This window comes from Oncorhynchus keta, chromosome 33 (genome assembly GCF_023373465.1).
Source record: "Oncorhynchus keta strain PuntledgeMale-10-30-2019 chromosome 33, Oket_V2, whole genome shotgun sequence".
NCBI classification, from domain to species: domain Eukaryota; kingdom Metazoa; phylum Chordata; class Actinopteri; order Salmoniformes; family Salmonidae; genus Oncorhynchus; species Oncorhynchus keta.
In genome coordinates this window covers 14587874-14602577 of record NC_068453.1, presented here as the reverse complement: position 1 = coordinate 14602577, position 14704 = coordinate 14587874, and the positions used below count along the sequence as shown (strand labels likewise).

General features: G+C 46.1%; 2 protein-coding genes across 3 annotated transcripts in view; both read right to left on the bottom strand.

Annotated features, from left to right (window-relative positions):
- Nucleotides 1-2322: 2322 nt before the first annotated feature.
- LOC118365881 (transmembrane protease serine 9-like) lies at nt 2323-9306 on the bottom strand. Its single transcript, XM_035748185.2, has 13 exons — nt 9141-9306; nt 8925-9026; nt 5327-5510; nt 5163-5238; nt 4870-5059; nt 4560-4699; nt 4289-4442; nt 4158-4196; nt 3751-3970; nt 3322-3479; nt 3067-3165; nt 2744-2880; nt 2323-2530 (listed from the first exon to the last, which is right to left on the bottom strand). The coding sequence occupies exons 1-13, from the start codon at nt 9199-9201 to the stop codon at nt 2366-2368; spliced, it is 1725 nt and encodes a 574-aa protein (XP_035604078.2). The 5' UTR covers nt 9202-9306; the 3' UTR covers nt 2323-2365.
- A 181-nt stretch (nt 9307-9487) lies between these two features.
- The window catches only part of LOC118365954 (protein O-mannosyl-transferase TMTC1-like), a 130513-nt gene continuing 125296 nt past the window's right edge, over nt 9488-14704 (bottom strand). For both annotated transcript variants that reach the window (XM_052492073.1, XM_052492074.1), the window contains 3 exons: nt 14198-14320; nt 10834-10911; nt 9488-10670 (listed from right to left, as the gene is read on the bottom strand). In XM_052492073.1, coding sequence (XP_052348033.1) covers nt 10548-10670; nt 10834-10911; nt 14198-14320 — 324 coding nt within the window. In that variant the 3' untranslated portion in view covers nt 9488-10547. The remainder of the gene's footprint in view (nt 10671-10833; nt 10912-14197; nt 14321-14704) is intronic.

Genomic DNA, 14704 nt, shown 5'->3' with positions numbered 1-14704 from the left:
CTTGTGCTTGTTTATACTGAATCAGGTGCTGGTAATTATGGGACCTTTACAACATTCTGAAAATGTTGTTCCTACTCTTTCTCCCCCTGTACCCATAGGAATCACCTGCCTTGCAGCCCCTACTATTGCGCCTCTTATTCCATCATTGAGTGTTTCTATATCTGAATTAAGATCAACCTGAGACAGCTCTTATTTACTCAACTCCTGAAACTGACCCCACTCTGCTTTACCAAATATCCATCTCCTCAATCCATTTCCTACTGATTCTTCCTCCCTCATTCCTACAGTACACATGATAGGATAGTGATCACTATCCTCTGTAGATTCCTCCAAAACCTCCCAACTACATCTGCCTGCCATTGAACTTGAGATCAAAGTAAGAACCAGAGCAGATTCATTTCCAGTTATTGGGTCAATCCTGGTTCCCCGGCCATCATTACGACTCACGAGCCCTTTCTCATCCAGTAGTTCCTCCAACACTTGTCAGTTTACATCAGTCCGTAACCCTCCCCAGAGCATACCATGAGCATTAAAATCCCCACACCACATTACCCGGCTCCTATCTTGACCATCTACATTCCCAAGGTCCAGCATAGGGGACCTTGAAATCCCATTGGGGATTTTAGAAACACTTAAATGTCCCCTTGTCCTAAAGAGATTGACACGGTTATCAAAACGTCCTGCCAGGGTAAGCCTCCATGAAACACAGACCTTATTTTAAGTGTTTCTAAAATCCCCTTTGGGAAAACATAATGGTGGGAAAACAATTGGAACCATTTCCTTGTTTGACCACTAGGTTATGGGTATTATGACTCATACTGTGGTACTCTATAGAGCTGCCAGCTTGCAGTCCTAAAACCTAGAAATAAATGAAGTGATCTCTAGTGAAAAATGAATGGGGAATGAACAGGGTTTTGGAAAACACGCAGAAAAAGGTCTGAATTTAACACAGGCTTCTGTGAGCGCACCGGCACCTATCTCCATTTTGAGGTAGTCAATGTACTTCTTTGTTGAGTTGGTAAACAACCTGAAAGGGCCATGTGTTTGAACAGGTATAAAGCCTTGGTTGGCAATTTGCTGTCACCTGCAGTTAGGGAATCTTTTCAAAGTATAATTCATTGACTGATTCCCTGATGACCTGGTTGGAATGTGATTCTTCCTTAACCCATAGCAAGTCCCACTCAGTTGACTACTTCAAAATGGGGAAAGTCCTCTACAGCACTGCCAATTCTAGAAACAGGCTTTTGGGCACTAGAGTCCTCTATACAACTCTATGAACGAAACCCCATTTGAAAAACAAATCAATAATGAATTGTGTGTCAGGTCTTTAGTTACTGTAACCTATAAACATGGTCTTCATTCAAATAAATAATGCAGGTAAATGATATCTCCCATGGGTTTTTCCCAGGTCAACTCAAGGCTGACATTTTAAGCCGTGCAGCTTCTGTTTTAATGATACCTCTGCATCATCTTAGGGGCACTGGCAGTTTTACCAAGCATGCCATTGACTTTTATAGGATGCCTAATATTGACATATTGTGATAAAAGGAATCTTGTGTAAGATAATAGGCCAGATAAACAGAGCAGGATGCTGAACGTTATGAAAGTTGCACCCCCCCTCAATTTGTCGGGGATGGACATAAGGTGTCAAACACGGTCCACAGGGATGCTGGCCCATGTTGACTCCAATGCTTCCACAGGGATGCTGGCCCATGTTGACTCCAATGCTTCCCACAGTTGTGTCAAGTTGGCTGGATGTCCTTTGGGTGGTGGACCAGTCTTGATACACATAAGAAACGGATGCGCGTGAAACTCAGCGTTGCAATTCTTGACACAAACCGGTGCGCCCGGCACCTACCATACACTGTTCAAAGATACTTAAATCTTTGGTCTTGCTTGTTCACCCTCTGAATGGCACCCGTACCCAAGCCAATCCTTCTTTAACCTGTCTCCTCCTCTTCATCTACACTGATTGGTGGATGTAACAAGAGACATCCGTAAGGGATCACGTCTTTCACCTGGTCAGTCGGTCCTGGAACGAGCAAGTGTTCCTAATGTTTTGTACAGTCGGTGTACATTCCTACCCCCTTAACAAAAATGTCCATGTTATATTTGAATGTATAAAATCACATGCGCAATATATTTCAATCAGTGTAAACTAAAGAAAAATACAAAAGAAAAGTACACATCTTTGACAAATCTTAAGACCAAAACAGTGTACAACAGAGTCAGCTTGATGTGTGCGTCCCATCCCTCTCAACATCTAATTGCATTACACACTGTGTGCCTTTGCTTTACTAAAGTCTCAAGATGAACACCGGATCAAAAAAAGTAATTGTTTATTCCATTATAATGTGAAACAAAGTCAGATGTCATTGGTTATATTTGTGATCCAGGAATGATAAGCTGATAATCGGGAGAAGACTGCTGGTGTGCTGAGGTCACAGCTCGGGCTGCCCCATGTGACCACCCCAAAGAGGAAGAAGACCCCATTTATTTTCTGGCAGAGGAGTGGAGCACCAGAGTCCCCCTATAGATAGGGAAGAAAGACTTGATATTTGAAAACATGATAAATTACACTAGAGTTAAAACAATGTTGTTTAAGTCTGCATGCACTAGTCCAGTCGGGTATTCCACATCACATTTTTATGAAGACCACTCATTCACATCAGTACTGTACGTTCAAAACATAACCCATGTCTTCATGAGTACACCATTGAGTTAACCGTCCCACCGTACATACCATGCACGAGACAGAGCCGGCTGGGTCTGTACACAGCTGAGTGTCCGTGATGAGATCCTCTCCCCAGCTCTCTCTACAAGTGGTCCTGTTGACCAGACCCAGCCTGGCCTGGTGCAGGAGGGCACTGCCAACCTTCGCTAGGGGGAGACAGAGCACATGAGATGATACATTTATAATAGAGAAGCATGCTGCCTATTTATGAGCAAGACCGATGAAAACACTGGATCTAGGAGGCCGAGTCCCTCCAGTTCCTTGTGGTAAACCGGCCACCAACCGTACTAGAGAACTTATAGTCGTGAATGTAGTCATGTTGCTGTACATACGTGCCGAGTTGCTGGACCCCCAGCCTGTTGTCACACAGGACCAGCTGTCATCCAGCTTCACATCCTCATGTGGGAGGCACACTGGAGACACGGTGTCATCTAGGGACATAGAGAAGACCACCAGAATAAGAATCCTAGATATGTCACGTGCTTTAATTGGCCTGCAAGCCAAGTTTACAGTCCTGTAAACCAGTCAAGCAAAAACAATCAAGTCAGTGAGCTAAAGTAACCCATTCTGGAGGAGTATTTGTTTACCAAATCGAGCTGGAACACTGAGCTTGATGAGTGTGAGGTCAGAGGTCGGAGGGAAGGTTCCATCATGGGGGTGGTTGAACACCTCGTCCACCGGGATGGTCTGGGCAGCCATGAACCTCAGGTTGTGACCACCCAGCACCACCGTGTCAACTGTAGGTCTGAAGGAGGAGAATAGACAGGCACTGTGTGTGTGAAATAGGACTGGTGAACAAGAACTACAGTAGCTGACCTAACTTCACTGACATTCCAAGGGCTGTTTGAGAGCACAATACTGAGTGTGAGGAAAGAACGTGAAGGTGGGTGTACGAGTCCACCGAATGAGTGAAGCATCACGACAGAGATAGAAAGTGATATTCAAAGAAAATTAACATTGGTGTAGAGGTTATATTACAGACGATAGTGCGTGTCGGTACTTGGTGACTGACTCACTTGCAGCGGCAGTGCTGCGGTGCCAGGACCCAGTGGTGGTGGATCAGGGTCCCACTGCAGTAATGTCTCCCTTTGGACTGCAGACTGACCTGCCAGGGCCAGGAGTTGGGGCACGCCTCTGTCACACTCCCCACCCGCACCTCACCCTCCAAGGTCGCATACAACCACGCCGGGCGGGAGTCCAGCCGGCAGGTCAATATCTTACTCTGACCACAACTCTCTGGGAGACAGGAAGAGGGTACAAGAGGGTTAGGGGTCAAACTGAATATGATCTTCAGTTTTGATAACACTGTTTTGATTAACAAAATACAAATTGATATGCTGGCAGTAAGATGAAAATGAAATCAGATATTCATTTATCCTGTAAAAGTTTATTTCCAGTAGTTAAATAATTTGTGACAACCTACCTTCAGTCACAGTAATACCACCAGACATAGATGTTTCACCTGTTAAAAATAAGATTATTAAAAGAAAAATAAATCCTGAGTGCTTAAAAACGAAGTATTTCTCTAGCGTTGGGCTCAAAGGGTGTCCTTACCTTGAATTAATTCATTTATCCAGTCTAGGTAGACCTGTACTTTAGTATAGACGCCAGGCCTCCGGGCTCTACCACAGCCCACTCCCCAGCTGACCACTCCAGCCAACTCATACCTGGACCCTGTGTAGCAGGACAGAGGCCCACCCGAGTCACCCTGCAAGAACAAACACGGCATAAGACGAAGAAAACAGAACAGACTTTTTATATGAAAATAGAATATAACGGAAGGTATAAAATACATGAAGGCATTGTCAGAGTTCAAGGTCACTACCTGACAGGCGTCTACACCTCCTTCAGGGTCTCCAGCACAGAACATGGTGGGCTGAACAACACCAAGGTAGAACTTGTTACAGTCCTCTGGGGATAGGCAGGTCACATTGACCTCCTGGAGTCTGTTGGCACGAGGCCCATCTGAGAGTAGAAGACAGACAAGAAGAGGGGAAAACAAGTAACAGGACCCTCCTCACTGTAAATGATCAATTATGTTGTCAGTTATGACCCCAGAAAGGAACACCTGACCTTTCTAATAAAAGAGATGAAGGCAACTTAACTTCAAAAAGAAAAACAGGAAATCTACTGACTCTCTCTGGTGGTACCCCAGCCGGTCACTGTGCATTGCTTTTTGGGTTCGATTGGCCTCATCCATATCTCTATGGGTCTCACACACTGGTTGAACATCAGCGGGGTCTTCAGCTTCACCAGGGCAATGTCATGCATCTTTGTCATGCGGTTGTAATCCTTGTGGGTGACTATTTTAGAGACCCCAACCAACTGAACCAAAATAAAGTGTGCCTTAAACAGTTAAAAAATTAAACGCAGAAGAGGAACACAGAATAAAAATATGTTTAGATGACTTGAATGTAGTCCGTCCCACCTGTTGACATTCTTCATCAGGATTCTCAAGGTCATGTTTTCCCGCCATCACAGTCCAGAAATCCACTTTGTTATACCTGTAAAACATCATCCATTATTACTTTTGATTTCTCTAGCTACACATCCATTTCTTGATTGGTTACTTGAACTTCCAGAACTACTCACTGCTTGAAGCAGTGTGTGGCAGTCAGAACCCACTGAGGGGCGATGATGGACCCACCACAGGCTGGCATGGTGGTAAAGCGTAGGGATACCTGCCATGGCCAGGAGTGGGCCCAGGCCTCCACACCACCAATGATCCTCACCTCCATCTCCTGCTCTGGCATGAAGGACCGAACCCCTGCCAGATCTGCAACAAAGCTCCCAGAGGTTATAAGTTTCTTTATGGCTGTGCAGGGACAGGTTTCTCACTGCATCAGGAAATGTGTGGGGGGGGCCTTAGTTTTAAGTAGCTTAGTATAGCAGTGCATGTCTAGTCTTGCCAGTAGGGCTGATACTACCAGGGTTTGTGTATATCATTGTGAGCATCACATAGATTCTGACCCTATGCTTGTTTCGTGCCCGAGGCATATCACGTGCCGGCTCCGGTCTTAATCTAAACAGGAAGCATGTCCGACCTGAGCGCAGCTGTAAGCAAGGGTCGGAATCTATTCTGGCTACATGACATACTACTTAACTATCTGATCAGCTTCTATAGGTCAAAGTAAAAAACATTGTACTGAGCAACATTTTTTGGACGTAGAACAGCTTTAATAGCAGGTAGATTGTAGCTTCGATCAATGTAATTGTCTGCATAATTTCAAAATGTGTGTGTTTTCTTTTAAAAACATATTTCCCTCAACCCTACCACCCCTCCCCCAATTGGAGTAAACTAACGGACAACACTTAGGCGTCTACATACATTTTATACTAGTTTTATTTATTAGTGGGACTAAACACAAGAACTATCTACTCAGCAAAAAAAAAAAAACTTCCTCACTGTAAACTGCATTTATTTTCAGCAAACTTAACGTGTGTAAATATTTGTATGAACATAAGATTGAAAAATTTAACAAGTTCCACAGATATGTGGGGGGCACCAGATGCATTAAGTACTGCAGTGCATCCCCTCCTCATGGACTACACCAGATTTTCCAGTTCTTGCTGAGAGATGTTACCACACTCTTTCACCAAGGCACCTGCAGGTTCCCGGACATTTCTGGGGGGAAATGACCCTAGCCCGCAACCTCTGATCCAACAGGTCCCAGACGTGCTCAATGGGATTGAGATCTGGGCTCGTCGCTGGCCATGGCAGAACAAGGACACTCCTGTCTTGCAGGAAATCATGCACAGAACGAGCAGTACGGCTGGTGGCATTGTCATGCTGGAGGGTCATGTCAGGATGAGCCTGCAGGAAGGGTACCACATGAGGGAGTAGGATGTCTCCTCTATAACGCATAGAGTTGAGATTGCCTGCAATGACAAGCTCAGTCCGTTGACGCTGCGACACACCGCCCCAGACCATGACGGACCCTCAACCTCCAAAAATTGATCCCACTCCAGAGTACAGGCCTCGGTGTAACGCTCATTCCCACGACGATAAAAGCAAATCCGACCATGGACCCTGGTGAGACAAAACTGCAACTCATCAGTGAAAAGCACTTTTTTCCCCAATCCTGTCTGGTCCAGTGACGGTGGGTTTGTGCCCATAGACAACGTTGTTGCCGGTGATGTCTGGTGAGGACCTGCCTTACAACAGGTTACAAGCCCTCAGTCCATCCTCTCAACCTATTACAGACAGTTTGAGCACTGATGGAGGGATTGTGCGTTCCTGGTGTAACTTGGGCAGTTGTTGTTGCCATCCTGTACCTGTCCTGCAGGTGTGATGTTCGGATGTACCGATCCTGTGCAGCTGTTACACGTGGTCTGCCACTGCGAGGACGATCGGCTGTCCGTCCTGTCTCCCTGTAGCACTGTCACACAGTACGGACATTGCAATTTATTTCCCTGGCCACATCTGCAGTCATCATGCCTCCTTGCAGCATGCCTAAGGCATATTCATGCAGATGAGCAGGAACCCTGGGCAGCTTTCTTTGTGTTTTTCAGAGTCAGTAGAAAGGCCTTTAGTGTCCTATGTTCATATAACTGACCTTAATTGCCTACTGTCTAAGCCGTTAGTGTCTTACCGATCTTTCCACAGGGGCATGTTCATGGTTCATTGAACAATCATGGGAAACAGTGTTTAAACCCTTTACAATGAAGATCTGTGAAGTTATTTGGATTTTTATGAATTATGAAAGACAGGGTCCTGAAAATGGGACGTTTCGTTTTTTGCTGAGTTTATATAAATTCCAGTCATACTTTATCAGAAACCTCTTTCAAGTCAGCTATTAATATCAGCCCCGGTGTCCCAGATTTTTCATAGTGTTCTATTGGTTCCAGGACTTGTCTTATAACATCAAAGTATCGCCCATGTTGGAAAGACAAAAAAAAAAAAAAAAAAAAAAATCTGATTAGGATTAATAATATTCAACAATTATATGTGCTATGCATTTTGCGTCACAACACTTTTTGCCTCCAATGTTTTAAATATATTACACTTGGGTCCTGAGTATATCTCTTGGTTTAATGTTCACCATTTAGTTAGTTGGAGGAGACAAAGGAAAACATCTGCTTAAAACTTTGCTTCTTCCTTTATTCTGTGCCTCTAATGTTAGACTATTTTTGGTAGTTTATGCTGCCATCTGTACTGTTAGCCCCATTTCCTTGGTTAATATGAACTCTTTTGGATCTAAATTTAATTTGTTTTAAAGATTGGTATTGAATTGCTTGGCCTCTAAAGACACATTTAAAGGTATCCCATACAATGAGATCTGCTGTACATTATATCAGAAAAAGTCTTAATTTGTTTTTAACCAGGACAGAATAAATTATCATCCAATAGGCTTTGATTACAGTTCCAATATCCTCGCCCATGTGGAAATTCTGTAAGAGTAATGTATATGCCAATTATTTGATGGTCTGGCCGCATTCTATGGTTTGGTGCCAGCGAGAATGACATGTGGTCAAGAAGACTCGCTTGATTGAGCCTCCCAAGTATCTCACTAGCTCGGGATATTTCGGCCTCCTGCACTAGTTTCAATATATCAATGAAATGCATGATTTCCTTAAGTGTATGAGGGTGACAGTTTGTCGTGCGATTTACTTTATGGTCCATTGAAGTATTTAAAAACGTATTATAATCTCCCACCATAATAGTAAAGTATTGTATTGCTTGTAGGCTTGATCAAGTATTATATATTTTCAAATTAGCGTGGATCATCATTTGGACCATATAGATTAATGGGCCAATCCATTTAAGGTCCAAAAAAATAAATAATAAATCTACCTGGCGGAACTGTTTGGACAATTTGAATATCCACCCACCGTAGCTTTTTCCCACACCACTTCATCACAAATTGTTGAACAGTTCCCTGTTAACAATATTTTTGCCAGGTAAATATTGATCGTCTTTCTATACTATCTGCTAAGCCATTACAATAACTTGCTATACGTATTTCACCATGAGATACAACTTTCAGTTCTATTTATCATAGGTTAGTAAACTTACCATTAAAAATGTACCATAATAATTGAGTGTCCATATAGTTGTACCATGATATTGGCATTGCTGCTAAGTAAACCTCTAATTGTTCTCCACTAATTCCCCCCGATCCTTTGTAAAGAGCAGTGCCAACGCCCTCACCGCGATTATTTTATATTCACTGTTAAACGTTTTCCATACCATCAAATTGAAAACCACTGGCGAGAGTTGCATTTTCCTCTTCTGTTCCGTTCAATGCACTGGTTTCAGGGTTACGTACGATCTCATTCTGGTTATGTAGATCTGAAAGAGAAGTCATTTTATTTTATTTTAAATACAAATCACAGAAGGTTCACCATTCGCTCGATCAAGTCACTGACAACAAAACTAGAATGAAAATCAATGTATTGGCCTTACCGTGCTGGAATCCAAGCCTCAACAGAGACAGATATACAACTAGAAAAACACACATTTTCATCCAAAGTGCATTAAAAAGTTGATTGGGTTGAGACTGATGGCCCAATCGGAATAAAAATGGCACAGGGGTAAATGCCACAAAGACACTTGACAACGTGCCTTTCTACTTTCAAGCACTCATCAGCTCTCCCACGCTGCACCTGCTACCGTCCCCTAATTAGATTCATTGACATGTAATGTACCCACTGGGCCAGATGAGGGCAGTATACACCCATTTCATATGACTTTATCCCATTCCCAATAATAGGGCAACTTATATTTATCAGACACCTCAGCACGCACCGACACCAGTTAATAAAACATAGATTTATTTTTATGGTGCAAATCAATCTCAGTCATTGCACTAGTCAGTTCATCTTTATCTTATTTGTACATTCCAAATAAAATATTAATTCACAATCATCATAGCAACATCAACAGCAACAAATAATACACAGCGTCAGAAATGTTGAGCGGATCAGAGGGTCAGTGTTAGGCCTTAGGAGTCTACAGACACTAGCTTACTTGTACTTGTGGAAGGCTACATTGAGCGTTGCTTGCTTCTCAGAGGCTCTGCCATAGCTTGAGGTTAAAAGCACATGTTGTCAATGTGCTCACGGAGCACACTGATAGCTTGTCTAATAGTCTTATCACAGAGCTTATGTATCCCAGACAAGCTCATGCTAAGGGTTTGCAGGGACCACGTTTGAGTCAAGGCAAGTCCAAACCTAAACATGGATATACAGTGACTTCAGCAAACTATCCTTCATGTTGGCAAAATGTCATTTGTCTTCCAGCTAGAACGATATTGTTGGAGCTTTTAATGTGAACATGACACCCAATTCAAAATCTCAACATGGGTTTACTTATGGTTTTGCTCATAAGCAGAGATGAGGGTAGTGATCACAGATTTAGAGCCTAAAACAGGATTTAACATGAAATTAAATAGGAAAACAAAATAAAACTAAACAATACATTTTAAAAAGCAGATCAGTTAGTTTGAAGCTTTTTCAGGCTGGGCGATGTGTGGAGCTCGTGGTACTGTTTTAAAGAGTTCCAGAGATCTGATCCAGTCCGCTCCAGCTTGAAGTGCTGCTGGCTGAATCTCCATCTCCACTCCTTAGGGTCCTCTCTCCATCTGCTTCCCCCAGAATGTGACTCCAATCACAGGCTTAACCAGCCTCATGCTCCCCTGGAAGTTCCATGATCCCCAGTCTGCTTCCATACCCTTCAACCCTGTCATGTTCACCATAATCTCACATCATCAACCAGGTAGGTTGATTTAAGAACCAGGTCAGTACTGTTGGGGCATCCAGGGTCCTCGGACTCCAATTCATGCCCAGGATAGTGCTGTGTCTCTGGGTTAGTCTAGGTCCCGGTCAGCCTCCTCTCCAGCCGGTCCAGCTTGGCCAGGTTCTCCTTCAGCAGCTTGGAGCCAGGGGTTAGGATCAGGGCCCTCTGGTAGTACTGCCTGGCTGCTGCATAGTCTCCCTGCAGTGGATCAAATACAGACATTTATCAGCTCTTATACTATGCCATATATGCTTGATATGCAATTTCGGTATAATCAAAGACTTGTAAATGGCGGTATAATCAATGGCTTGTAAATGGCGTTTGACTCATGCAAACTAACTCTACTGTGCCATTATAGTACCTTGATATGCTGAATTCCTCCCATGTTCATCCAAGCCTGCGATTGGTCAGGTTTTAGTTCCACTACCAGCTTGTAGCTCTGTAATGAAGACCACGCACACCTTAATATAAAGTAGTTACAACCAACGATCACTAGGTGGCAGTAGGGTTCTTATGCTCGGACTATAAAGTGAATATGGAGGGAGAAACGTTTACTTAGAAGATTACTGGAACTTGAATCAACTCAACATGTTTTATGAGTTTCAATTCAAAACACCCTGAAACAATACATTATGCTTTCAAAATACAGCAAGCAGACATTGGATCAACTTCAATATTGTCAACCACCACACCCGAAGGCCGCATGTTCTCAGTTGGCCCTTTTGTGCCTTTCTTAGAAGGGGAACAACACCCAAACAAGAGCTGGAGCCCTGGCGCCCGGCCAAGCCCTGCTGAGAGAGTCAGAACTCCAGAGTTTATCTCCGAAAGTAACCCTGAGAATAAACTGTTCAACCTAGCAGGCCTTTGTTGACTTCCTCAACTGAAGAAAGAGGGAGAGATGGAGGGAGGGAAAGGGAGTGAGAGAGTGGAAAAGGAGAGAGAGAGAGGGAGGGAGTGGAAAGACAGAGAGACTTGCTTCGTAAGAAACGAGAGAGGGAGAGATTGTGAGTGAGTGAGTGAGTGAGTGAGTGAGTGAGTGAGTGAGTGAGTGGAAAGAGAGAGCTGCTATTTAAGCAGACAGAGAACAGCACACGAGGATAAAACGAATGAAAGATGTAGGGAAGAGAAATACGTTTATTTTAGGCCACACACTCTGTCTTGTTGGAAGTGTGGTTGGGGGAAAATGGGCTTATTTGTTGATGCAGATAGTGGAGGAGATGGTGCTATTTTAGCGACAGAATCAGCGCGTTTTCAGGGGGGAAAAGATCAAGGCAGAGAAAGGCCTGGAATGCTGTTTGATGTGATTTTATTTGCAGACTTTGTATCTCTTCTCTCTCTCAAGTGTGTCTACTTGAACAGGAGAAGAAAGCACCCGGCGCTTAGAAGATCCACAGGCGCCCTTGAAACCCCTGCAGATAATATACTGCATGTAGGAGATGCAAATCTTGTTGTTTTTAGGGAATATGCCTCAAAATATGTTCTATTCTTTATTCATAATTGTTTTTGGGGAGGTTGGGATATATGAGCCAATTAGTGGTCTTGTTTTGTAACAGGTAAAGTTTGAGGTTATAGGAGGTTCTAAAGTTATTCACCGAGGTGAACAGAGAAAAGACAAGAGAAGGTGGATAATAAAGGCAAAAGAGAGGGGTACGGAAAGGAGGGAGAGAGAGGGGTACGACGGTGAGGAGGGAGAGAGAGGGGTGCGACGGTGAGGAGGGAGAGAGAGGGGTGTGACGGTGAGGAAGGAGAGAGAGGGGTACGACGGTGAGGAGGGAGAGAGAGGGGTGTGACGGTGAGGAAGGAGAGAGAGGGGTACGACGGTGAGGAGGGAGAGAGAGGGGTATGACGGTGAGGAGGGAGAGAGAGGGGTACGACGGTGAGGAGGGGGAGAGAGGGGTACGACGGTGAGGAGGGGAGAGAGGGGTACGACGGTGAGGAGGGGAGAGAGAGGGTACGACGGTGAGGAGGGAGAGAGAGGGGTACGACGGTGAGGAGGAGAGAGAGGGGTGCGACGGTGAGGAGGGAGAGAGGGGTACGACAGTGAGGAGGGAGAGAGAGGGGTACGACGGTGAGGAGGGAGAGAGAGGGGTATGTCGGTGAAGAGGGAGAGGGGTACGATGGTGAGGAGGGAGAGAGAGGTGTACGACGGTGAGGAGGGAGAGAGAGGGGTGCGACGGTGAGGAGGGAGAGAGATGGGTGTGACGGTGAGGAGGGAGAGAGAGGGGTGCGACGGTGAGGAGGGAGAGGGGGTGACGGTGAGGAGGGAGAGAGAGGGGTACGACGGTGAGGAGGGAGAGAGAGGGGTATGACGGTGAGGAGGGAGAGAGAGGGGTACGACGGTGAGGAGGGGGAGAGAGGGGTATGACGGTGAGGAGGGAGAGAGAGGGGTACGACGGTGAGGAGGGGGAGAGAGGGGTACGACGGTGAGGAGGGAGAGAGAGGGGTACGACGGTGAGGAGGGAGAGAGAGGGGTACGACGGTGAGGAGGGGGAGAGAGGGGTACGACGGTGAGGAGGGAGAGAGAGGGGTACGACGGTGAGGAGGGAGAGAGAGGGGTACGACGGTGAGGAGGGAGAGAGAGGGGTACGACGGTGAGGAGGGAGAGAGGGGTACGACAGTGAGGAGGGAGAGAGAGGGGTACGACGGTGAGGAGGGAGAGAGAGGGGTATGACGGTGAGGAGGGAGAGGGGTACGATGGTGAGGAGGGAGAGAGAGGTGTATGACGGTGAGGAGGGAGAGAGAGGGGTATGACGGTGAGGAGGGAGAGAGAGGGGTACGACGGTGAGGAGGGAGAGAGAGGGGTACGACGGTGAGGAGGGAGAGAGAGGGGTATGACGGTGAGGAGGGAGAGAGAGGGGTACGACGGTGAGGAGGGAGAGAGAGGGGTACGACGGTGAGGAGGGAGAGAGAGGGGTATGACGGTGAGGAGGGAGAGAGAGGGGTACGATGGTGAGGAGGGAGAGAGAGGGTGCGATGGTGAGGAGGGAGAGAGGGGTATGATGGTGAGGAGGGAGAGAGAGGGGTACGACGGTGAGGAGGGAGAGAGAGGGGTGCGACGGTGAGGAGGGAGAGAGAGGGGTATGATGGTGAGGAGGGAGAGAGAGGGGTGCGACGGTGAGGAGGGAGAGAGAGGGGTATGATGGTGAGGAGGGAGAGAGGGGTGCGACGGTGAGGAGGGAGAGAGAGGGGTATGATGGTGAGCAGGGAGAGAGAGGGGTGCGACGGTGAGGAGGGAGAGAGAGGGGTATGATGGTGAGGAGGGAGAGAGAGGGGGGCGACGGTGAGGAGGGAGAGAGAGGGGTGTGACGGTGAGGAGGGAGAGAGAGGGGTACGACGGTGAGGAGGGAGAGAGACGGGTATGACGGTGAGGAGGGAGAGAGGGGTATGACGGTGAGGAACGGAGAGAGAGCGGTACGGGTGAGGAGGGAGAGAGAGGGGTGACGGTAAGGTAAGGAGGGAGAGAGAGGGGTATGACGGTGAGGAGGGGGAGAGAGGGGTATGACAGTGAGGAGGGAGAGAGAGGGGTGTGACGGTGAGGAGGGAGAGAGAGGTGTATGACGGTGAGGAGGGAGAGAGAGGAGGGTGTTAAGCAGGAGACAACGTTAATTAGGTAGAGGTTGGAGAGTTAGTGGATGAGGAGAGAGGGAGTCTGTGAGGGAGAAGAGGGAGCAGATGGAGAAAAGTTTGCAGAGTAATGAGGGGTGTGTGTGTGTCCCCTCCTTTACCTCGAAGGCTCTGTCCAGCTGGTTCATCTCTCTGAGCTGGTTGCCCTTGGAGAAGTGAAGCTCTGCCCTGACAGACATGTCTATAGGGTTCTGCAGTAGGGCCTTGTCTAGAGCATCCAGAGCCTGGAGGAAGAGGAGATCATTAGTACACATAGGGATAGACTTCCATGGATATTTTACCTTTATTTAAGTAGGCAAGTCAGTTAAGAACAAATTCTTATTTTCAATGACGGCCTAGGAATGGTGGGTTAACTGCCTGTTCAGGGGCAGAACGACAGATGTGTACCTTGTCAGCTCGGGGTTTGAACGCTCTAACCACTAGGCTAACCTGTGAGGTTCTGCTATACAAATATACAAATTGATGGAAAGTGGTGTTGGGGGAAAAACAATGTACTGAAAACAAAGTACTGAGCTAATATCAAATTGGCTTTTTACCAAATTATCATACGACAGACCACGTATTCACCCTGCACACCCTAATTGACAAACAAACAAACCAAAACAAAG

Coding starts and splice junctions, on each gene's coding strand:
- LOC118365881 (XM_035748185.2), bottom strand. CDS start 9,201: ATGAAAATGTGTGTTTTTCTAGTTGTATATCTGTCTCTGTTGAGGCTT. Junction 4,443..4,559: donor GAGGTGTAGACGCCTGTCAG/GTAGTGACCTTG, acceptor TTGTTCTTGCAG/GGTGACTCGGGTGGGCCTCT. Junction 3,480..3,750: donor CCGCAGCACTGCCGCTGCAA/GTGAGTCAGTCA, acceptor CTCCTCCTTCAG/ACCTACAGTTGACACGGTGG.